The 26,662-nt window shown below is 36.3% G+C and overlaps 1 protein-coding gene and 1 long non-coding RNA gene across 2 annotated transcripts; both read left to right on the forward strand.

Moving 5' to 3' along the window:
- The first annotated feature begins 2,754 nt into the window (after positions 1-2,754).
- Positions 2,755-3,412, forward strand: LOC125497287 (uncharacterized). Its single transcript, XR_007273915.2, has 2 exons — positions 2,755-2,927; positions 3,304-3,412. It is a non-coding gene; the product is annotated as an uncharacterized LOC125497287 (long non-coding RNA).
- A 10,889-nt stretch (positions 3,413-14,301) lies between these two features.
- Positions 14,302-25,460, forward strand: LOC104908247 (hypothetical protein). Its single transcript, XM_010697342.4, has 3 exons — positions 14,302-15,264; positions 23,844-24,310; positions 24,625-25,460. Exons 1-3 carry the CDS (start codon positions 14,587-14,589, stop codon positions 25,325-25,327), a joined length of 1,848 nt encoding a protein of 615 aa, XP_010695644.1. The 5' UTR covers positions 14,302-14,586; the 3' UTR covers positions 25,328-25,460.
- Positions 25,461-26,662: the final 1,202 nt, after the last annotated feature.

Raw genomic sequence — 26,662 nt, forward strand, 5'->3', positions numbered from 1 at the left:
TGACAAAATAGATGTTACACTGTGACTTTTACGTTTTTCGATGCAGTACTTTGACCATTGATAACTTTATTTGTTTATTCTTGTTTATTACTAAAAATTATAAGAAGTTAATATCATGAAAGTATGCATTAAAAACGAATCCAACAATACATCATATAATAACGGTTGATTTTATCTATAATAAAAAAATACAAAGTCAAATATAGTAGGTGAATAATGAAAATTTCAAAGTGTAACATTTATTTTGTTATGGAGGAAGTAAAATTAGTTTAAACAACTCGAAAGGCTAGATAAAATCAATATGAAATAAGAATCACGAGTTTTTTGCATATTTTTAGTTATAATGACAAAATGCCCAAAATTTGCAAGGTAAATATTTGATATACTTTAGAAAAAAATTTAAGTGGGAAATTAAATTTCGGCAACTAGCACTTGACATTTTCTAATTTCATTTTGCCGCTACAATATTTCGGTATCCCGCTCTTCAACCAAGGGGTTTTCAGTTTTGATAGGGGTTTGTTCTATTTAGAGACTTTCTCTATCTAGTTACCGTTCTAGCCACCGCAGCTAGGTCCCAAAGCCACCGCCAAGCTACTACCGGCTATCGTTGTCGAGTCGCTGCTACTTGATTTGGACGGTGTTGTTGCGATTCTCGCTGGGGATGCTACCACAGTCTCCTCGCAATCAAAGGTACTCTTCTCTACTATCCCAATCTCTCTCTTCGTCATACTTGATTTACTAAATTAGTTCGTGCGTTTCTCTGGTCATGAAGAACGTCGCATACGATCTTACATATTGCAGCTTGAGCAGCGTCTTCGATCTGCATTTATTTTCTCTTTCCCCCCAATTTATGCTTCTAGACTCTAGCTAATTAGTCGATGTGCTTGCTGGCATTCCAAACTTATTAGAGCTGAGACTTACTCTATAATGTGAAGTGAACACACCTTAGTTGTTTGGTTAGTTTAGTACAGTTAGTAAATTTTTAGTCATTTATTTTTTTTGGCATTCTCAATTTTGAGTTTTAATTTCTCTATGATTGATGATTCTTGTACAACAATGTGGCGGATGTCTTATGTCTCAGGATTGTCGTACCAATAGCATTTTTTTTTATCATACTCAAAGCTCCAATATGTAGTACATATTGAGTAGTTATTAAATGAACTATTTGGTACTTTTGGTGCCTAAATTGTAATGTTGCTTTTTTGTTTGATGCCTTTACAACTCAGTTCGTTCATCAAAAGATTATTCTACTTAGCTGCAGTTTAGAAAATGATTGTTTCCTGTGTAGCAAATAATAATTCTTTCATCAAAAGATAGAAATATTAATCACATTGATCGTTATTCTCTACTTAGCTGCAGTTTAGAAAACCATATGTTTTTATTTCAATAGGAGGGGTTGTTAGCTGCAGATGGCTTCAAATCTGGTGTTTTGTTTGAGTGTGAATGCGTTAGGCTGTTGACTGTTGTACACCTTAATGAAGCTTACAGAATTCATTCTCAAGTAAAAAGTCTATCTTTAAATATTGTTATTGAAGCTGAATGCTGTTAATATATAAACTAGATATGAATGTTCCAAGAACTAATATAACTCCATCAGTCATATTTACTTTTGAGGCCTTTACAACTCAGTTCGTTCCTAACTGGAAATGTAGCTTATGCGCTCAAAGCTTTTACATGAAACTCAGTAGCACCAAAACTAAACTAACATGCTTACTTCTTGCCTCTGGTGCATATTCGTAAAGCAAGTGAGATACACTGTCTCAGCACTGCCTATATGCTCTTTCCATGGCTTCTTGCATAAGTGAGATACACGGGAGGCCTTGGTTGATGCATGAAATTATCTGATTATTCCCAACCACGTTGTCGAACCTGTGCAACCTTTCAGTCATAGTTGTCTTTGTTTCAGTCTCGTTTCTGATAGATATGACATTATGAAAATGGAGAGATGGCTGACTTTAATCGAGTGCTGAGTGTTCTGCGTACTATTTACTCTTTCAGGAGAAGAGATACTAAGTTGGGAGAATGGTGTTCTAAGTTCAATGGTCGTTTCCTGATATGTTGATGAGAGGCTGCATGACTTTCAAAAGACATTCTGACATAGGTGGTAGCCTTGACTTAAGATACCAATCATCTGTTCCATTCATCTGTCCTCCCAATCAGTTTTCCATTTTGTCTGTTGATGAAGTGCGAAGTTGCTTAATAGTTACTTCTGTCAATCTAGATGTTATTTCTCTAGTTGTGTTGTGCTTAAATTGTTCAACCTTGGACAGGAATGACAGTTAAGAGCTTTTTACAAGGTGGACGTATTTACATTGAAATGGCAGTACTGGCCGGCTTCACACACTGTCTCGCCTCATATTTACAGTATATTAGGAGTCTTCTTTTTATGAATTACACAAATAGAAAATTAGGAGGCAGCTGAAGGTAGTTCGAATGGATTGGGTAGAGAGCATATCGAGGAGTCTACTGAAACAAAAACTTCTGTAGTTGAAAGCAGTGAAACCAAGCTATAATCTCAATAGAGAAGCACTCCTTCCACTGCCCACTGCCACTCCCTGCACTCACTGCCTCCCTCTCCTCAAACCCTCACTCACCAACTAACTCCCTGCACTCCTCCCACTGCCGCACTCACTGCCTCCCCTCCCTCACACACCCTCACTCACCCACCTACACTCCCTCCATTACCTCCCCTCCATGCACTCCCACCCCCTCCCACTGCCCTGCCACAGTCCCCCCCACTGCATTGCAAAAAGATTTTACAACTGAATCAGAGGTATTATTGCCCCCTGGCCTCCCTCCAAGTACTAGGATATTCTTGTTGTTTCTTGACCATGTAGTATTCCAAATCCCATTTGCTTAAAGAAACCTGTCCTGTCAATGCCATTTTTTCCTGCCCAGTCACATGCTCAAATTTGAACAAAGTTGGGGTAATCTAACTGCTAGTTTTCTGTATTCTTGATATCTCTTTCACTGTATTTTCTTAATTAGTAATGATATTAAAATTATCTAACTACAAAAGTACTATTCGCTTCTCTTTCTCTCTCGCTGTGATTTCATATGATTTCTTTAGTATGTGCACTTTCCTAGCTACCTTTTAATTTCATTTTGTTAATGAGTGTTTATCTTTTTGGAATTATAGATTTTAGAGTGTAGTTTTTTTTTTTCCATATTAAACTAATACATATATATGCTTTTTTTCTTATGTTAGGTGTTGTGAAAGTACAGTCTACACCCTATGTATGATTGTATGTTGATGATAATTGAAGATCTTAAACTTAATATAGCGACTGATGTATTTTGTAGTTATCTGTACACTGATGCGAGTCGATGAAAGATTGACAAAGCAGTTTTGGTAATGAATATATCCCTCTGATATTTTATGTTCTCTGATATATTTTGTTTTCAAGATATATGTCTCTTTAGCAGTTGTTATAAGATAAAGTTTCAATTTCAATTTCAATCCTCTAGTCGAAAAACTCGATTTGGGGTCTAGGCAAGACTGTTACATACGATATAATTTGACAAAATCGTTGGTTTAATCAATCCCTTGTGCATGTTTTTTTACAGGTTGTCGTAGCCATCTTCATTGGAGTGAAATTTGGAGTAAGCGGAACCGCAGAAAACCTCCCACAATGGTACGCCATAGTCGTGGTGCTATTCATATGCATCTATGTAGCTGCCTTTGCTTGGTCATGAGGTCCATTGGGATGGCTAGTACCTTCTGAAATCTTTTCATTAGAAATAAGGTCTGCAGCTCAAAGTATAACTGTGGCCGTCAACATGTTCTTCACCTTTGTAATAGCCCAAATTTTCCTCGCTATGCTCTGCCACCTCAAATTCGGGCTCTTCCTCTTCTTCGCCTTCTTTGTCGTGGTTATGTCCATCTTCATCTACCTCTTTCTTCCCAAGACTAAGGGCGTTCCCATTGAAGAAATGAGCATTATGTGGAAAGAATCATTGGTTCTGGGGCAAGTACATTCCTGATGAAGATTTTTTAGTCTTGAAATGGGCAAGAGTAAAATGCAAGGATTACAAATGGTTTTAGCTGAAAGTTGGTAGAAAAGATGCACAAATTTGTAGTATTTTTTTCATTCGTTTAGTTATTTCTATTACTTGTTTATGGAATTAATGCCTATGTAAAAGTTGGATTACCTTGTTTTTATAGAATTAATGGTTATGTTATGGTGGGATTGCCATTTTTATGAGAGCATTTTTCCTCTAAGTGATAGTTAATTGTTTTAACATGGGAATGGTGTCCCCCCTTCCCTTATATAATTCAAGTGACACTAAAACATATCTTTAGATGCAACAATAATCTATGTGATGCTGAAAAAAAAGGCTATCGAGACAACTAAATTTATGTGACGTTAAATACATGGCTTTAGAGACAACTAACTACAGTTGATGTTGTAAAAATGGCTTTAGAGACAACTAAATTCATGTGACGCTAAATACATGGCTTTAGAGACAACTAACTATAGTTGATGCTGAAAAAAATGGCTTTAGAGACAACTAAAGTCATGTGACGCTAAATACATGCTTTAGAGACAACTAACTACAGTTGATGCTAAAAAAAATAGCTTTAGAGACAATTAAATTTATGTGATGCTAAAAATATGAATTTAGAGACAACCAATATTCATGTGATGCTAAAAACATGGTTTTAGAGGCAACCAACATTCATCTGATGCTGAAATGTATCTTTAGAGGCACCAGAATACACTTGACACTAAAAACCATATAATTAGAGACAACCATGTTTATGTGATGGTAAAAGGGGTTTTAGAGACAAGTCGGCCAAATGATGTGCCTCTATAGCCATTTTTTTTTGTAGTGATAGGGGGTGGGGGAGGGTTGTAGGAGTTGGGGCAGGGGGTAGTGTGCACAGGGGGTGGGGGAGTGTTGCAGTTCAAGGGGTGCTGTAGTGCAAGGGTGCAGGGGGAGGGCAGGGGGGCAGGGGTTGTGTGTAGTGCAGGGGATGGGGGAGGGTTGCAGGGGTGGGGGCAGGGGGCAGTGTGCACAGGGGGTGGGGGAGGGTTGCAGTGCAGGGGACAGGTGGTAGGGGGTGGCAGGTGGCAGGTGGGTGACAAGTGGCAAGGGGTGGTTTGGCGGTGCATGGCATCATTTTTTGTTGTTTAAGTATGCGCGTTTCTAATTTCCTTCATGTTCTTGTTATATCTTTCGCGTTTATAATTTATTTCATGTTTTTGTTTGAACTTGCGCGTTTCTAAAATCTTTTTGTAAATATTTCAGGATTCTCAAACATGGTCCTAGATGATGTGATTCTGGAGGAAGAAAGTGACGAGGTAACCGATAAGTCATCATTTGATGATGACGAGTATGATGCAGATAAGGAGGAGGATAAAGGTGAACCGGAAGATGTAGCGCACGATGAGGAGAAGCGCTTCGAAGATGAGGAAATGTGCAAGGTTCACCTCCTTGAGGAGCAAGGAGATAATGCTCCCCCCATTGACAACAACGCTCGGGAAGATTATCCAGCTGTCTCGTTGCTCAGTGTGCCACCCAAAAAAGCCGGGAAAGAGTTGCAAGTTTCAACCAAAACTTCAAGGAGTGTTGCAACAAAGAAGCAGAAAGGTTGGGGTGCGAATAACGGTTTGAATGTTAAGACCCAAATAACCCTCGAGTTTGATGATTTGGGTCAACCTTGGGTTAGTGGCGTATAAATTATCGGCAGCATATTGGGTTTTGTATGCGCAAACTCAACATTTTGGTGAGTGGAAAGATGTGCTCGAGGCAATGAAGAAATCATTATGGGAAGACACTTGTGTAAGTTTTTTACATTTAGCAAAGCATGCTCCATGTACTTAGTTTAGGGTATTTAGCAAGATGTTATGACATATTTAGCTCTAATAACAACATATACAACCATTATAGGCAACTAAAAGCCATTCATATACTTATAAACCCGTTTTGGGTAAGTAAAGGTCAATTCGGGCCGATTTTTGCATTTCATGTTCCATGTACTTAGTTTCGCGTATTTAGCCACATGTTTAAACATATGTAACTATAAATACAACATATATACCCATTAGAGTCAAGAAAAGTCACTTCACATGCTTTGAAACCCATTTTGGGTAAATGAAAGCCGATTCGGGCCGATTTATGCTTTTCATGTTCCATGCACTTAATTCCACGCATTTATCAACATGTTAGGACATATTTAGTTCTAATGACAACATATACAACCATTATAGGCAACTAAAAGCATTCATATACTTAGGAACCCATTTTGGGAAGATGAAACCCATTTTGGGTAAGTAAACGTCAATTCGGGCTGATTTAGGCATTTCATGTTCGATGTACTTAGTTTCGCGTATTTAGCCACATGTTTAGACATATGTAACTATAAATACAACATATATAACCATTAGAGTCAAGAAAAGTCACTTCACATGCTTTGAAACCCATTTTGGGTAAATGAAAGCCAATCCGGGCCGATTTATGCTTTTAATGTTCCATGCACTTAATTTCACGCATTTATCAACATGGTAGGACATATTTAGTTCTAATAACAACATATACAACCATTATAGGCAACTAAAAGCATTATTTGGGAAGATGAAACTATGTATTTAGAAACCCATTTTCATTGATGTATATGTATAAGTAAATTGACTCCTAGTTTATATCTTGTTTCTATAGAATTTGTTCCATATTACTCCTAATGATACGAAAAAGGCATTGTTCCTATCCGCTGTGGCCGAAAGATTTAGAGCTTTCAAAAGCAAGCTAGTTAGTGGATGGATCTCGAAACGGAGAAAGATGAATGACAAGAAGAGGAAAATTGGAGATGATAATTCACGACAACCAGATAGCATGCCTTTTTAGATTTGGACACATATAAAACGAGAAGATTGGGAGGCATTTGTTGCCTAAAATACTACGCCCGAGATGGTGGTAAGTATATTGTGCTTTAAGCTATATTAGAATTTTCATATTTACTTTAACTACAATTAGATATGTTTTAAAACTAACCATGTTATCTTATAGGCTAAGCGCGAGAAACATGCACAGATTGCAAGAAAAAGGAACCACTACCATCATACGGGTACCTACACTTACGCGAGGGTGAGACAAACGTGGATTGACGACAAATTTTACCCTTCTACGACGACGAATTCTACCTCTAGCGCCACATCTATCACAGTTGACCATGTCGCTGATTGGTGGTGCTCCATGCATACGCTTGATCGGGATAATAAGATGACCATTTCAGATCTGTGGACCTTGAAGATAACCAATGTTGTTGTAAGTACCTTCCCCCGGTTTTTTTTGGCTCCCCCCACCCCCACCCCCACTGCCCTCCACCCACCCCCTGCCCTTCCCCCTTGCTAGCCTCACTACACACACCCCCCACCCCCTGCCCTTCCCCCTTGCTGCCCTCACTACACACACCCCCACCCCCTGCCTTCCCTTAGTTACCCTCAGTGCACACACCTCCACCCCCTGCCCCTGCACTCCCCACCCCTTATGCACGCTGCCCCCTGCCCCCACCCCTGCAGCCCTCTCCCCATCCCTTGTGCACACTGCCCCCACCCCTGCCCCCACCCCCTGCCCCCACCCCTGCACTGTCACCCCCTGCCCTCTTGCACTACAGCACTCCTCACCCCTGTGCACACTGCCTCCTGCCCCCGCCCTGTAGCCCTTCCCCCTGCACACCCTTCCCCCCCCTGCACTGCAGCACTCCCCAACCCCCTGTGCCACACTGCCTCCTGCCCCCACCCCTGCAGCCCTCCCCCACCCCTTGTGCCACTACCCCCACCCCCTGCACTGGCACCCTTACCACCTGCCCGCTGCCTACCCCCCCCCCCCAACCCTCCCTCACCCCTGTGCACACTACCCCCTTCCCCACCCCGGAGCCCTCCTACCCCCCCCTCCCCTTGCACAATCGATCTAATTTGACTTGCACAATCCCCCCCTTCCATTGCAGACACTCTCATTCACTCACTCTCATTAAAACTGATAATTATTTTTCTATAATTTATGTAGATGGGGCTGAAGCAAAGAGAGATTAGCGGCGAGTTCACTTCGGAAGCCAACAAAGATGCTCTTTACGAGACTTTGGGAAAGGACCACAATGGACGTTTTTGGGGTTTTGGTGGGATTCGACTAAGCAAGACAAATGCCTACAGTAAAGAACCTTCCACAATCACAAAGTCACGCTCTAATGCTTCCGCTTCATAAGATATGGAAGCCATGACACAAGCTCTTCGGGAGAAGCTTATGGAGGAAATTACAGAGAAGGTGACGGAGAAACTCACAGCACATTTCAACGCGGTCCTTATGGAGTATGGTTTACCGGCGTTACGTCAACCTAAACTGGATCGTTCTTTGGTGGACAAAGCTAGCCATCCTAACACACAAAAATCAGCACCGTCTATACTTGAGTTAGAGTAACTACTAGTCTTCTTATAACTTCAAAAACAAAGTCATTATATAAACTAACCTCAATTCATATACTTTTGAAGGAAGAAACGCCTTGCCAGCTTTTACTAGATGTAAAAGATGCGGTTTGATTGTGGTGGCTGAAGGAAATGCACAACCACGAAGTGAACGAGCAACAGTCCATCATCAATCGGTGGACAATGATCACTTGGCGGTTAGTGTAGTCTCGATCACTCCTGGTTACGAAGACTTTGCTCTCCCATTGCCTAACCCGTCGACGGATACAAATGTCTTGACCGACGCTCGTGGTGGTTATGTGCTCTGGCCATCGGCATGGGTGAGGTTTTCAGACGAGGTAAAATGAAGCAACTAAAGTATTCAATCATATTGATCTATTTAATTCATATCTATTAAGTATTAACTAAGTATGTTGAATGTTTCTTGGTTTCAATCAATAGGTTTTGGAGAGAATAAAGATGCCCGACGAAAGCAAGGCGGACTCACCTCCTCTACAAAAGGTGAAGGAAAAGGAGGGTTCAAGCAAGACAAAAAAGGAGATTTCGGGGGAAGGAACGCAAGTCTCCAAAGGTTCATGTCCCAAACAAAACCCTCCTAAACCTACTTGGATCGAGTCATCAACGCTTCAAGGTCTAAGTAAGGCATGCTCATGGCTACTGCAAATATGCGTGATATGCCGGATGATACACCTTTGGAGGTTAAGTTGGGTGCCACGGAATTCAACTACCAGAGGAAGCGTCGACATGGGTGCCAAGGATGATGTGAAAGAGTTCCTTTGCGGAGAAATGTTGAATGTTTCTTAATTCAAGCATTCATGAGGTATAACATCGGTACTTATGAAATGTATGAACTTTCTTTGCAATATCTAATAATATATCTATGTTATGTATATGATTGTGCTTTGAATTGAAGATTACTCCAAGAGTCTCCTTGTGGACGCGTCAGTTTGGGTGGTTATGTCCAGATTTCGTCCAAGCTGACAACTGTTTGCAAAACCCAGCTGAGGTTAAGGAGTATATTAGGCTATGTCTCCAAACAGCTCAACGTTCACAACATAAGTTCATATTTGCCCCTTGTTTTGAAGAGTATAGTTCTTAACCTTATCCATTTTTAGCACTTAATAATTATTATACAATACAAGTATGTACTTACATGATTGCTTTGTAACTTGATTTTGTGATTTTAGTGCCCATTGGTCGCTTCTTGTGATTTCTCCTTCAAACAACACAATATATCAGTTTGATTCTGCAGCTCAACATCCACCACGATCCTTACTCCTCAAATCATGCATAAATAGGTATGTTTATTATTAGCTCCAACACGTTTCACTAATTTCTTCCTTTGGCCGCTTCTCACATGAAATTAAAATAACTATAACTGCTTGAGAAGGTTGGGAGAACAGGAAGAGTTCCTCAGTGGAAAGCAATGAAGTAATCCATATTATTTTTCTACTTCTTTCTTTAATTTTACAATAAACAAACATGTATGTTTCTTACATGATTTTTTAATGTAATTCTATAATTAGTGTGCTCAACAACCCGGGGGAACCGAGTGTGGCTACTATGTGTTGAGGTTCATGTTCGATATAGCCCATGTTGCAAGGAGTCGGGGATATTGACAAGGTATTATACATGACAACCCATTTTCCCTTTTTGGACCTTTTTTGGCCTTTGAAGTTCAATTTACATATTTTTCATATTTGACACATGTTAGGACATATATAGTACTAATAGCAACATATATAACCATTAGAGTCAAGAACCACCATTTCTCATGCTTTAAACCAATTTGGGTAAATGAAGGTCATTTAGGGCCGATTTAGACTTCATGTTCATTTTACTTAAATTATCACATTTAGCCACATGTTAAGACATATATAGTACTAATAGCTACATATATAACCATTAGAGTCAAGAAAAACCATTTCTCATGCTTTCAAACCCAATTTGGGTAAATGAAGGTCATTTAGGGCCGATATTTGACTTCTTAGCTCAACTTTAATTTCTTTAACCTCCCGCACTTAGTCCCATTATTGACTTCTTATGTGTGTTTCGTTATGAATGTTTTTGTAAGGTGTTCATAAAGGGCAAGCCAAGGGAGGATTCTTTCACCACCTCCGAGATAAACGAGGTTCGGATTTGCTTGCAGCTACCTTACCGACATTGCATGTGAGGATGATGTCGCGGCTTTGAGCTTTTTTGTTAGGATTATGTTACTAGCTACACTCACTTCATATGTTTATTTTTTATTTTAGTACTTATTTAGAACTTCATTTGTAGTACATTATAAACATTATATTATATATAATAATACCATTTTGAGTACTTTATACAACACGTGCGTGAGATGTTTTCTAATTAAGGCAAGTTTAGATACGAGCTTTATATAAATATAAATATAAATATAATAAATATATATATATATATATATATACATATATATATATATATATATACATATATATATATATATACATATATATATATATATATATACATATATATATATATACATTAAAACCTGATGCGAATCTGGAGAAAACCGCATTAGATTGTACACCCAGAGGTCCAAAACCTTGGCGCCAAGACCATAATCTCATGCGATTTTTTGGGAAAACCGCATCAAATTTTAATCTAATCTGATGCATTTTCCCTTAAAACCGCATCAGATTATCCATTTCTGATGCGGTTTTGGACCGCATCATAATGATTTACACACCTGCTACGAGCCCACCTGTTGTGGACCAAAAGCGCATCCGGAAACCCACATTTGACTGCATCACTTTGGGTTTTTTCCACTAGTGTAATTATAATTAATATGGATTGTATTATGGAGATAATAAATTCAATCTATTAGGTCGCCTATACGTCTTGTTAGAGAATGTTATAGAACTTCGTGTTAGGAAATTATAAACTCAAAGCCCAATATAATGGATCCTATATTAGGTCGCACATAAAACCTTGGATTAACTAAAGAAACCTAGAGCCCAAAAGGGGCCTTAGGGTGGCTGACCAAGAGGAGGAGAGAGGGGAAGAGATCCTAACCTAAATATGCTTATATATTTAGTTAGGCAATCATAAGAATATACTAGATATCTCTTATTATTCTTCTCTCTCATATTCTTTCCAAAAGTCACAAAAACTCCATCAAAGTAGAAGAATATTTTCTTCCTTCCAACTAGTATTAGTGGATTGTTGATCCGGATTGGTGGACCAAGTAGATGAATCACAGTTGTGGTTCTTTCTCCGGGTTATAACAAGCTTTGTGGAATTCACGCTACAAAGGTTAATTCTAAACTATTATGTGATCCTTGATTTTATATGCATGTGATCCTGTTTTAAGTGCTTATGAATTAGAGTCATGAAATTCCGCTTATAGTACTTAGAATCCTACATTAATGCCCTCAAGGGAAGAACCTCGGTGGCGACACCACCACCACTGACCACGAGAACCAACAAAAGAGGAGGGAGTATAATTGCCACGGCAATGTCTGGCGGCAGATGACTGATTTGCGTCGCACCCCCTGCTATGTGCGACGCAAATTCCACTTATATCCCTTTATAACCTGCCTGTAGTTTGTACGGGCTGGAATGACCAATTTGCGTCGCATTGTACACAACGTGCGACGCTAATAGCTAAAACATCTGCGTCGTTTCCACATACGACGCAGATCAGTTATAGGTCATCTGCGTCGAAACCTGTGCCGTCGGACCCAAGTACGCACACAAATAGGGGTCCCAGGTCCGACGCAAATCGACCTTTTTCTACTAGTGAATGATTGTCGAGTATGGAGAACAACTTGAGGAGCCTAGGACAACAATTGCATGAAAGATCCAGAGCTAGAATATGAAGGAAGCTAGCTGCCATTAGCAGCAACAGAACTCGCCACTTCTGGCGAGAAGAAGAGGAGTGTATGTGAGTTACTTTTTTGTGTGTTTTATGTGATGAAATCAGATGAAATGTTTTGGGGTCCTTGGTCATTTAAATATGTAGAATGGGTAATGGCAAGCTCGTGATTTTGATTTAATATTAAGGGAGAAATCGTCATTTTCCTTGCTCAAGAAAAACCCAGAGTTTTCAAGGCTCTTAACACTTGAATTATCTCCTCAATCACTTCATAATCCTTAATTATTCTTAACTAAATCTCCGAAAATATACTTTATAACTTAATAGAAGTATTTTGATTTTGTTAGACTTTATTCTCAATCTCCATGATATTAAAAAAACGATATTAATAACATCTACATATCTCATAACTCGGGAACGATATTCGGTGCTCCTAACGTAACTCATAAATAACTCAAATTATCACATATCTCATGTTATTAGTTTGCGATAACACATAATATTCACACTCGCAATAAAATTCACATAGGGTCATCTTAGTTCATTAAGTTTTGCAAAACGTAACAATTTTCAACTTAGATAATAATTATTAACCTAATACTCTCGTATTATCGATTTTAATCCTAGTTTATGAAGTCATGCTATTACATTGAATCTCTAAAAAAAGTCCTAAAAATATTAATATGCTAATATATGGAGCTTTCACAAGCTTTTAACTCTACAATGAGTCCTAATAAAACAAGAACTCTTCCAAAAATCCTAAAAAACTTTCAAAAATCTCCATGAACATGAATCAAAGCTTGTTTCCATATCAAATAGTGCAGTTATCTTCAATCCCATAATTCAAGGGTGAGTCTAGGCTTCATTTTTTTTTGGCAAATTTAGATTTTTGGTTTTGCTTTAGCTTATTAGCACACACGTAAATTTTTTCACCACGTACCATCCAACCTTTCAAAATTCACCATATACCACTCACTTTCTCTAAAATTCATTATATGCTAGTAATAATTGATAACCATTAACTTTTTTTCGTCATTAATCCCTAAATTAATTAACAAACCCTAACTAACCTCTATCTCAGTCATTTACCCTTGAATAAGAGGAAAGAGAGTTATGGAGAAAGAGATATAAAAACGGATTAAGGTGTAATTGATCTTACAAGAGAACACCTACTTTTAACTTAAAACTAGGCACGACCAAATCCAATTTAATCTATTCAATGACCACTTTAATCCATTCAATAATCATATTCTTTAATTCATTTAGTGACTTGTTTGATTCATTTAGTGACTAGTTTAATTCATTCAGTAAGAGTGTCGGGTTAGTTTTTAGAATTGTCTGTTGTAGTTCGACATTAAAAGAGAAACGAAGAAAGGAGAAGAGAAGGCACGACTAGGTTTGTGTGAGATGTATAAGACTATTGTTGGGTTAGAGTAAGATGGAATGAGCTTTTTAGAAGAATGTAACATTGGGCTTGTCTAATTTTATTAAAAAGAATTTGTGTAAAAAGTGTTTTAGTGGTTGTTAAATAAGGTAAATGGATCAAATAGGGTTAATTAGGTTTTTGTGATGAAAATAGTGGCTAATGATTGAAAAGTTTACGATTGTTAGTCGTAATGGTGGTGATTCAAAAAAAAAAAAATTGAGGGATGTATGATCAATTTTGAAGGATGAAAAATTATTTATTAGAGACATAATTTACTTAAAAATATTTGGTGACAAAACCGTTAAAATAATCTTGAATTGATGCAAACCATACACAATTTAGTTGGCACGGGAATCGACTGTAACAATTTAGCTGGCACGGGGAATGTATTGAATCTTTTTTGCGGGAATTTATGAATCTACCTTGGAGGTCCATCAAACTTTGCTTCACTATTACTCCAATCACAACACCTAGACACCTAGTTGACCATTACTTTTCTATACCACTAAACCAGCTATATAACCAAACACGATAAAAGAAAATTTACTCCACTAATGCAACTAAATATTTTACTTCTCAAGCAACACTACACTTTAGCCAAAAAAAAAAAAAACAAAAGCCTCGGAAACTGAGGATAACTAATACTATATTCTTAAAAAAAAAAATCTATAATCTGGAACGAATACTCAGTGTTCTTGGTATTCTCCCATTTATCATACGTACTTTTTAATTTGCACAACTATTGTCCAGTGCAAAAACAGCTACTTAAATCAAACTCATAAATACTCTTTTCCGCTCACTATGGCCGGCCACTTTTTCTTAGCTATCTAACAAGCAAGAAATCTTAGTCTTTTCTCAAGAATACTTGGGAAAGTAATTTCTTTGGCAAAATGGAAGCAACTCTATCGACGATGGTGCCCCATTGTGCTACAGAATCAGTGGAGTCATCCCCTAAGTCATCGATGCATCACCAGGACTGGGATAATGAGCCACTCCCACCCGTCCCCGGTGCAAAACTCCGACTAATGTGCAGTTACGGCGGCCACATTATCCCCCGCCCGAGCGACAAAAATCTATGCTACATAGGTGGAGAGACTCGTATTGTAGTAGCCGAAAGAAACTCCTCTCTATCCGACCTCATAAGTCGCCTCTCCCACTCTTTACTAGACGGCAGAAGATTCACCCTCAAGTATCAGCTTCCGAACGAGGACTTAGACTCGTTGATCTCAGTGAGCACGGACGAGGATCTAGAGAACATGATCGAGGAGTACGAGCGGATCACGGCTGCTAATTCGTTTGCAAAGACGGGATCAAGTAGGCTCCGTCTATTCCTGTTTTTAGCAAAGCCTGAGACAGCACAGACTATGGGAGCTTTGTTTGATGATGCACAGTCTGAAACTTGGTTTGTGGATGCTCTTAATGGCGCTGATTTACTGTCTAGAGGTTTGTCCGAATCAGCCGGCGTCGGTGATCTGCTTAGACTTGATAGTGGTGGCACAAGCGATCTTGGGATGCAAGTACTGCCTGAAGGCGCTCATTGTGCTGTACAACCGAAAGTTGTTCCCCAGGTTAGATCCTTTACTTGCGCTGTTATTTATTATTGCTGCATAATTTAATTTGATGTCCGCACTTAACTCAGATAGATAAAAGCAGAGGATACATTATTACTCACAAACTTTTGTGTAAGGCAAGCCACGTCTTAAACAAAGGGTGTAATCATAGTTAATAAAAAGGTTCAAGATAGGCCTTATAATGAAGCCCAAGTGTGAATTCATTTTCTAAGGGGTTACTTTTCGGAATAGGTTTTACTTTTGTTGAATCTAGGTTTTTTTTTTTCCTAAAGCTAAGGTGTTATTTTTGGCAAAACTTGGGCTTACTTTTCGAATGCTAAGGTGTTACTTTACTAAAACTAGGGATTATTTTTGTAATGATAAGGGGTTACTTTTACTGAAAGTATGGGTTATGTTTTGTAATTATAAAGGGTTTACTTTTTAATTATAAGGGGTTACTTTTACATTTACTATAGGGTTACTTTAGTCTCATGCAGTAGTTACATTGTAACAGGGATTACATTTATAGAATCTATGAGTTTTTTTTCTAATGATAAGATGGTACTCTTAGTGAAACTAAGGTTTACTTTTTCAAATGTTAAGGGTTACTTTTTGTAGTGTTACGGGGTTACCTTTTGTAATTATAAGGGGTTACTTTATACAAACACCAAAACAATTCTCCCTCCCCTCTTTTGATCAAACCATGGAACCATCACCTCCTCCTCCCCCATCACCACCACAACCACCGACTTACACAACCAACCACCATCACTCCTCTCAACTCCTCCATCAAACTGTTGTAAATGAGGTGATCTCACTCCTCTCAACATCCAACGACGACCACTTGTGGTGCTCTTCTGCGTGGTCCAACATCGCAACTTTGATGGCTGAAGAAGCTGAGCACAAAGAAATTAAAATGGAAAATGGAGAGAGAGAACTCGCTCTTCTTGCATTAACTTCCGTCGAAAACTCATCCTACAGCGATGACATTAGTGACGGGGACAACACCAACATCAACATGAAAATGAGTTTGATGAGTTCGAGGAAGATCGGAGGAGGAGCTGCAGGTCGGGAGGGTGCTCGATGGGTGGGGCGAGGGGACGAAGCAGAGAGTGAGGAAGGAAGATGGATGTGCCGAAAGAAGCGAAGAGTGACGAAGGAGGTTGGAGCGACGAACGTGGCCGCACGCTTTAGTTCAATGTGGCCTGTTTTACCAAAAACGCAATGAGTACATTATTTTGGCATATATCATAAACATATGAAATCCAGCATTATAAATTCAGATTTCTTGAAGAAAAGTATCTGAAAGTTGAAAAAACACAACTTTGATTGGTACAACAACATAATGCTACATCATTTTATTCTCAAGCATCAAATTTGTTTTTGGTGGTATGTAGCCAACTAGGTCCGGATCTAAAATTGGTACACAACAATACCTCCATTATTTTTTAGCTGCAAAAATTTGTTTTCCTTTTTTTATTGTTCATTCTCTTACAGGCCAGTTCTTATTTCGTACGGTCAAAAGTAACACAGCCTGATCGAAAAATTTACTTGAAAATGGTGTGGCATGTATCGAAAAAGTAGAGAGATTGATAGCATTAAATGACTCGAAAGTCCAACCCAAAATAAAATTAAGGATAACCAACTAACTTGACCTAAAGTTGTAAGAACCAAACTCGAACAACACCAAACCTAAAGATAGCTCGACCTGTCTAGTACTTAATTATTGGAAAGTTGAACAAAACTCGACCCCATAAGTAAGAAAAATCAAGGCCTAATTACAACATGACACGGCCTGCTAGTTACACAGTCTGTATGAATTAATAAACTCTTTACCTCGATTAAGTTAGCGTGAAATAAAAGTTACACTTTTCATTTTGATCCATCCTAGATGAGTTTGCATACTTTCATATAAGGAAAGATCTCATTGATATTATAATATCTCTTTTTTTGTTAACGTTTCACCCCACCATGAACTTTTATTACATCTTGACACAATCATTTGATACTAAGTTAGGGAATCACAGTCCCTTTGTTTAATTAAAAAAAATATCTCACTAGCTTCATCGATATCAAATCTATGATATATATAACATCGGAATTGATAAGCGAACAGTAAACTATATCATGATAAGTGTCTAAGGCCTTGTTTGGTTGTATATAGGAAGTCATACTTCCTAGTAAATTATTTTTTTCATGTATTTGAAATTCCAAGGAAGTGTAAAATTGTGTTTGATTGATAATGGGAAGTAGAACTTCTATGGGAAGTTCTACTTACCTAGGGGGACCTAGGTAAGTAACTTCCTCCATTTTGGAGGAAGTATAACTTCCTAGGAAGTGCAAATTCCCATGGTTTTGCCAACTAAACAACTTCATATACTTCTACTTCCTATGAATTTGTACTTCCCATGATTTGTTTTGTCAACCAAATAAATTTTAAATTAGTATGGAACTGAGAGAGCAATTAATTACAAAGGAGATAATCTATAAGAACTAAAGATCTTTAAAATGTACATTGAGACAAAGAATTATAGGATAACACATTTTGGTATATGTATTGTAATGGAAATATATAATAGAAGTTTGTGAAACCTGGCTAGTTATATGTATATTCAAATATTTTAAAAGCATTGCGTCAAGATACACCTATATTCGGGCCATTGTTCCACGCATATCTTATATGTTGACAAAGCCCAATGTAACATGATTCACTATATAATTCATTTTTTCAGTTTACGATTCGCCTAAAATGAATCAAATATAGGCGAACATCAACCATAATTCACTTTATTTGGGTCGTCATTCACAGGAAGATTATGAAAATTGTCTTTAGGATTTATTCACCAAATACTCCTGATAAATTTAAAAATTCACCATATACTCTCAATGTTTCAAAAATGCACCATATACCCATGAATTTCGAAAATTGTGCATCATATACCCTTTTCCTAACTGCCATTAACTCATCGTTAGCTTTATTTACGATTTTGCCATCATTAAGCTCTAACCCTAATCCTAACTCTAACCCTAATTTTACCCCTAAAATCTTCCCCTTACCTTAACCTTAACTCCTTGGGAGCCCCCACCCCCTCTCCTCTACCCCACCCTAGCCCCTACCTCTACCCTTCCCCCACCGCGAGCCTCCCCCACCCCATCTTTGTTCACCGTCAGCCTCCCCCACCCCCTCTTCGTTCACCGTCGGCCTCCCCCACCCCCTCTTCGTTCTCCGTGGACTCCCCCACCCCCTCTTTGTTCTCCGTCAACTCCCCCACCCCCTTCGCGAAAATCCGACCCACCCCCTCTCTTCGTTCACCCACCCCTTGCGCGAAAATCCGGCAGTTGATGTGACGGTGAACGAAGAGGGCGAGGGGGAGAAGGAGGGATGTTGTGGCGGAAGGGAGAGGGAGGGGAGAGGGGATGCGACGGTGGAAGGTAGGGGGATGTGGCGATGGAGGGGGAGGGGTGGGGGTTGGGCCTGGGGGTGGAGGGGTGGTGGGATGGGTGGGTTAAGGCTTGGGGTAAGGGTAAGGTTTAGGTTTAAGATTAGGATAAGGATAAAGGTTAGATTAGGATTAGGGTTAGATTAGAATTAGAGTTTAAGGTTACTAATGGCAAAATCGTAAATAATGCTAACGAAGACTTAACGTCAGTTAGAAAAAGGGCACCTGATGCACAGTTTTCAAAATTCATGGGTATATGGTGCATTATTGAAACATTAAGGGAATATGGTGAATTTTTAAATTTGTCAGGGGTATTTGGTGATAAAACCCTTGTTTTTGATACTAGCATGCCAAAATGATAAAATTAATAATATTTATTATATGAACCATACTCCCTTATTTCAAATCTATACAAATATATTAAAAGGCGTGCGAAAGAAAATATATATGCCACGTGACACTCTCCTCAATTTTTAATGCATATGCTTTATGTTCATGTGTACTCCTCACTCTTAAAAAAAAGTGTAAGTGCAAGGTCTCAAACATGTGACCTTTGACATAAAAAGTAAGAGTTTAACCATCAATACACTGTGACTTTGATGTTTAATGTTTCAAATAAAATATGATGAAGTCTTGTAATAATTGTACTACCTCCGTTTCGTAAAGATCTTCCTTGTTACTGTTCCTACATATACCAAGGAGGAACCATTGTGTGGGGTGTGGGGTCGGTAAAGTAGGAGAGAGAAAGGCGTTAAGATGAATAAATAAATAAGGGTTAAAGTAGGAGAGAGAAAGGGAGTAAAATTGAATTAATAATGTAATGGTGGACCATATGATAGGGACATGAGAGGTAAAAAGGGGAAATTTTTTTAAATAAGGAATAAAGTAAAAGAGGGAATATCTTTTGGAAACGCACTTAAATGGAAAGAGGAAAGATATTTAGGAAACGGAGGGAGTAGTTAACTAAAAAGACTTAACAAGTATATACTCCTCCGTTTTTTTTTTATTGCTACATTGATGTATGCACAACAATTTATCCAATATCACTTTCAAGTTTTTTGGAATATACTTTTTGAACCATTTAATGTAAAATAACGAGAAAAAGTGAAAAAGTAGTATTTTTGGGTGGAAAAAGAGAAGAACAAATATAAAAGTATTACTTTATGATGGGTCAAGTACCCCAAATAAGGAAAATATAGCAATAATTAAAAAGAAACAACGATTTAAGGAATATGTAGTAATTAAAAAAACAGAGGGAGTACATTTTTAATACTCTTGTTATGTAACTTACAAGAGAATATTGATGTCATATTCTCTGACTACAATTCCTTTGAAGGTATTGTTTTCAAACTCAAAGCTTTCAAAAAAAATTTACTTATCACATTGTGACGTGAATTTTTTAATTTCTTAATGGACAAAAAATATGAAAAATAGCAAAATAAATTATGAAATAAAAAATAATAACATATTTGTTTATCTCTATTATATAAGGGAAGGGGGGAGCAACGGTGTCCTCTTTTGAAACGCCTATTTTGCCCCCCTTTCCCTTACTAAATTACAAAAATAATATCAATACCAAATTGGGGATTCAAACAAAGCTACCGGAAATTAAATTTTAACATCACTCCCAAATCACTTATGTCAGGAAACTTTACAAATCCCTTTCTAAATCACGTTCAAGAAATCCCGCAAATCACTAAACTTTACAAAAAAAACTAAAAATTAATTTACAAACCAAAACTAATATAGTAGGGCGTAAATACATAAAAAAAACATTCACAAAATTCACTTACAAATCATTGTTCTCAAGAACTCACAAATCTCACTCACAAATTATTCTTTACCTATACACGCTATGTATAAAAATATGTAAAAAAACATAAAAGTTCGACGGGGACATCACACATTTGTCTATCGGCGATTTGCAAATTTCCAAAAAGGTACATAATTCTTTTAATCTTCCAAGTTATTTCAAATTAGTTGAAAAAACAATAGAAATTGTTATGTAGCGACTAATAGAAAAAAGGGAGATAATAGCAATTAGTTAAAAAGGATTTAAATTTAACCCTTTATTTTCACATGAAATGAAAGAACAAGATAAAAGTAACAAATTTAGTTTTTTTTTTAAATTCCAATATTAAAAATTCTGCTCATAACTTTTGCAAAAAAAACCATTTTCACAAATAAAATTTTGAAAAAAAAAAACAAAATCAAAGTTTTTGCGAACGGTTTTTGCAAAAATCAATTTTCAGAAAAAAATTAAATTAATTTGCTAAAACCATTTTCATAAAAAAAAAATTACATTATTTTGCAAAATCAAATAGTGAAATTAAGCACCAAGACAACTGTAAAATTTTGAAATGGAAAAAAAGGGCTTTTATACAATTTAAATTTAATTCATTTTCATGTTAAATCAGAAAACAATATAAAAGAAACGATTTTTTTTTTTAAAAAAAATTCCAATATCAAATTGTGTATGAAAATTTACAATTTTATCTCAAATATAATTTTAAATATGAGACTGATGAAAATTTTAAATATAAATTTGTGAAATCATAATTTAGATGTTAGGCAAGGAAAAAAAAACTGAAATTGATTCATACTTTTCGGATTAAATTTTGGGATGATAGAAAATCGACCCAAGAAAAACTGAAGTTGATTAAGAAATTACCTTTCTTTGTTAGAAAATCGACCTAAGAAAAAACTGAAGTTGGTTTGCTTCCTTCAAAAGTGGTTGATACGGCTGATGAATTTTTGATGAATTAGATCTACTGCTTTGCTTAATACTTGAAAAGGCTGATTTTCTTATTGTATAGTGTATAGTTTGATGAACTAGGTTCCTTGAAAATATGGTTCGTAGATTTGTAGTGAGAGGAGAGAGAAAATGAATAGCAAAAATAGTGGAATTATACTGATGTTGCTAAGTAGTGGAAAAGGTAGTGAAATTTTTTTTGTTAAAATTCTAGAAGGATGTGCCTACATGCTACAGCACGTCACTCAAAATTTTGGGTTTCAAATACTGTGGATCAAAGTATATATTAGCCAAATTATAATATGGGTTTCAAATACAAATGTAGATCAAAGTATAAATTAGCCAAATTATAATATTGTTGCATTGGAAATTCAACGTAACAGATAATATGGACTCATTTTTTTTTTTTGTTCAATAGAGATAAGTTTAACTAAGGGAGTAATACTGTAATGCTACTTAAATGCAAAGAGTTAATGACTGCAAAAAAAAAGAACAAAATGTAGAAGTACTATTTGATTGTATTTCAAAGAATCTTATTCACAAAATGGAGGTGACCGTAAAATACTAACTTGCATTTTCTTTTTGTTCACTACTTAGTAATAATTAGGCCTAAAAATGTCATCGCACGCATCGCGTGCATAAAAAGCTAGTTGTAACTGACCCGAGGCATGACCGGGGAAAAAAACTAGTACTAATTTAAATAGTGAAGATTTACAATCTATTTAGATCATTTATAATAAATACTCTTAAATCAAGCTTTTACAGTTTTTTTTTTTTTTTTTTTTTGACTCATTGACTGCCACTGTAAGATGTAGCATAAAAAACTAATGTATTGTTATTATAAAGCATTATCTATTTATGATATCAATAAATTATACATAAACGCATTGACCTTCAACGTAAACAAAGTGATTAGATTACAAGTATAACAAAGATTAAGATGCTTATTATGAACAAATTTCCCAAACTAAATTAACTTTGTATATAAATTGTAGAGAAAACACAATAAATTGGTTCATAACCCACCAAGTTTTAGACATTTAGCAACTTCAACATCACTCAGAGCACTAAGGGCCTGTTCTCTTCGGCATAAAACAACTGAACTGAACTGAACTGAACTGAACTGAACTTATCAAAGCTGAACTGAACTGAACTGAACTTATCGGAGCTGAACTGAACTGAACTGAACTTATCAGAGCTGAACTGAACTGAACTGAACTGAACTGAACTGAACTGAACTGAACTGAACTGAATTGAATTGAATTGAATTGAATTATATTACATTGAAATAAATTGAATGTAATAAATATATAAATAATATTTTAAACAATAATAATATGAATATTAAATAATAATTATAATGATAAGTAATAATAATGAATAATAATAGTAGTATTTTGAATATTTTTAAATGATAGTTATAAATAAATAATATTAATAATCATAAATTAATAATAATAATAATAATTAATGATAGTAATGATAATTAATAATAATTATTTTATATTATTTGTATTAATATATTAATACTTGACGATGATATATAATAACAATAATATCTAAGAAGTAAATTAATATTACTATTTTAATAATTATATTTAATAACTTAAAAATATTTAGTAATAAAAATAATGATTGGGTTGGACCACGAAAATATACAATAAACCGTCTTGACGCGATTTGATTGGTTTATGGGCTAAAAAAAGTGGGTTTATTTGTGCTTTGACCTAAACCATGTTCCTCCTAATAATAATAGTAATAATAATAAGTAAAGCTACAATAAAAAAAATATATAGAAACAACAATAATAATAATAATACTTAATAGTAATGATATATATTTAAATAATAATAAAAATAATAATAATAATAATAGTAATTAGTAAAATAAATTATACCAACATAATAATAATAATATTTAACAAAATGGTTATAAAAGAATAGAGCTGAACTGAACTGAACTGAACTGAACTGAACTGATCTGAACTGAACTGAACTGAACTGAACTGAACTGAACTTATTGGAGCTGAACTGAACTGAACTGAACTTATTGGAGCTGAACTGAACTGAACTGAACTTATTAGAGCTGAACTGAACTGAACTGAACTGAACTGAACTGAAAATAAGCCGGGGAGAACAGGCCCTAAGACCATGTTAGAAGAGCTATTCATAGCAATCTCTGTATTCATATTTTTCTTTTTTTAGTACATTCATATTTCTTTCTCTGTATTCATATTTCTGCTAAGACAATTAGTCTAAAGCCCCTCCTACGACAATATTGCACCTACAAAAAAGAACGTGAAGGTTTTGTGCATTCTATCATAGCCATCTCTGTATTCATATTTCTGCTCATTTGTATATATGTTATATTTTCAATTAAATTATTGCTTTTTTCCATTGATGAAGGATGCATATTCCATTCAATCTGTAACATCAGACTCACCAGTGGTTGAGAACACATCCTCCTTCGACTCATCTACCTCATCCCCTTCCATGGCTCATCTGCCTCCAATCCGCGTCCGAGTAGACGAAAGCAATGACGGGAATACTAGATTGCAGGAAGAAATTAAGGGTGGAAGAGCATTAGAGGAGCAGTTCTCGGGTCAACTGAGACTTATTCCACCTCTATCAGCTAATTTCGCGCATAGTTATGCTGCAGTTGCTAATACTACAATAAATGGTAACGACAGTAACAACAATTGTGTTATGCCTGATGAAGCGTGCTCCGAGCATGGGTTGCTGGGGGCGTCGAGGAAGCCACCTCTGCCTTTATCTCTTCAGCAGAGAATTAGCGGAGGTATCAGTTTGCCATCGCCTAATGACTCGAAGCATGCTGCTGGATTTAACTTGCCATCTCCTGATTCTGTTAAAAGGTACCTCTTCTGCGCTGTTTATTTTCTCTTCTTTTTTCTGCCCCCCTATGCTATGTATACTAATTTATTTAAAGTATTCGACTTGGTTCACGAGACAAACAAAATTTTAATGCTTTTCCGCAATTCATGAACTGATCAAGTATTATGCAAAGAATATAAACAACTGCATTGTTGCACAAAAACTAGATAAAAGAAGAATCAACTCTACTTTCAAGGAGTAATACCATATTATTAATTCTAGGGGAGTACAATCATCGCTTTTAATATTTACAATACAAATGCACTAAACTTCACCATTACATCATTTGTGGCAGTGACAGCAGCATAGCTTCAGGAATTTCTTCCACAAACACAGCAAACCGTCAAGACCAAGCTCAAGTAAGCACCACAAATGAGAACAAACCACCTAGTACGCAGGTGTCCATTGAACAGAAATCAGACAACCGTACACCACAATTACAAAATCAACACCTTCAGTTACAACCAACTCAAGACCCTGCCAGTTACATTTATGCTCCACAACAGCACGAGCAACATCAACATCAGCATCAGCATCAATTTATCCAAGAAAACATGCATTACATCCCAACTCACCCACAAATACGACAACAATATCGCCCAGTCTATGCAACACAGCAACAGATCCACCCTCGCGTTGATCATCAGCAGTATCCGATGTATCTGATGCCTGTTGCCCAAACACAACCTTATAATGTTGCTCAAGCTCAACCCCCGGTCTACCCTACTAGAGCGGCTGCTACACAAGCAAATAACCAATATCAACAATATCTTGGATATAATACGCCTATGCAGCAAATAGCAGGAAATCCTGCTAATTATGGTCATTTTGATTATAATCATAATCAGGTGTATTATACTGGACAGCTTGCAGCAGCACCTGCACCAGTAGGGGCATCTCAATATCAAAGCATCACACCGGCTCAAGCAGCTATGATTGCTGAGGCTTCTAAGCAGTTGCCTACTACCGAGTCCAATAAGCAGATGCCAACATCATAATATATAGCCTTACTCCTGAAATTCTATTATTTTTAGCATTAAATGCAATATAGTACTTTCTACGTTTTTTTTTTTTTTTTTTTGATGTGTACCTCATGAGTCATGACGAGAATAAATAAATGTTATTTGTTTATCTTTACTTTATATTATGTAATCTTGTGAAAAATACTAATTTCCTTAATAATCTTAGAAGATGTATGTTTGTGGTAACTGGTAAGTATGTTTATATTCTATTCACTTCAAAAAATGACATCCAACCTATAAATCATCGAAGGAAGATAGACTTTAACGAAGGACCTCCATCCATCTAAGAGTGAAAACAAGTATTTTAGATATGATTTGATTAATTCTTTGTCATGAAATAAGAGATGGAGTTTTTTTTGTCAGAAATAACCTTTTAATTAAAAGTGTCATTTTGTGACAAACAACCTTATAATTTTTTTTTTTGAGAAACAACCTTTAAACTCTATCTTTTTTAGATCAGACCACTAGCCCATTTTACCCCCTCCCTCTCTTTTATGTTTCTTGGAATTTAATTTCCCTCCAATTTCCTTCTTATAAAAGACTATAAGTGTTAGTGTAGACATTAAATAATCATGCAACATCCTAAAATGTTACCCAAAAGACTATAAGTGTTACTTACAAAAAAGTGTTACTCTTTAAAATTAAAATTTTACCTTGAAAATTTGAAATGTTACCTATAGAAAAAAGTTGTATCTTAAAGTGTTATTTACAAAAATGTGTTACCATGAAAATGTTACCTATGAAAAAGTGTTACCTTCAAAATGTTACGTACCAAAAAGTGCTATATGTAAGTGTTACATATCAATAAAATGTTATTAAAGTGTTACCTATATATTAATGAAAGTTGGATCTGAAAAAGTGTTACCATATAGTGTTACCTTAGGTCAATTATGTAGTAGTGTCTCATCTTTATTTGAAAGCTCAACACAAATAATTTGTTTATTACTTTGGCATTAGAAAATTTGTCGGCACGGTGTAAAAAATGTATACGTAGATAGTGGCAGAGCCAAGATTCGTGTTACATGGGTTCGGATTTGTTTGAAGGTAAATCTAAAATAAACTCTTACTCTAAATTACATTTTACTATAATGATAGATTTTTTAATGAAACCAAGGATGTCTTGGCCTAGTGGTTAAGATTGAGGTGCTGTGAACGATAGGTCACAGGTTCGAATCCCCCCTCCCCTTCTTTGTACTTTGTACCGCCTTCATGGCTCATATGGATCAAAAAAAAAATTAGATTTTTTAATGAAAAATAAAAAGTTTAACAATTGTATTTAATAGAGCTTTCATCCATTTTAATTTATTGGCT

This window comes from Beta vulgaris, chromosome 5 (assembly GCF_026745355.1).
Source record: "Beta vulgaris subsp. vulgaris cultivar EL10 chromosome 5, EL10.2, whole genome shotgun sequence".
Classification (NCBI taxonomy): domain Eukaryota; kingdom Viridiplantae; phylum Streptophyta; class Magnoliopsida; order Caryophyllales; family Amaranthaceae; genus Beta; species Beta vulgaris.

Excerpts from the sequence above, each read along its gene's own strand:
- LOC104908247 (XM_010697342.4), top strand. The coding sequence starts at position 14,587 with ATGGAAGCAACTCTATCGACGATGGTGCCCCATTGTGCTACAGAATCA. Across the intron at positions 15,265-23,843 it reads AACCGAAAGTTGTTCCCCAG|GATGCATATTCCATTCAATC; the intron begins GTTAGATCCTTT and ends CCATTGATGAAG. Across the intron at positions 24,311-24,624 it reads TCTCCTGATTCTGTTAAAAG|TGACAGCAGCATAGCTTCAG; the intron begins GTACCTCTTCTG and ends CATTTGTGGCAG.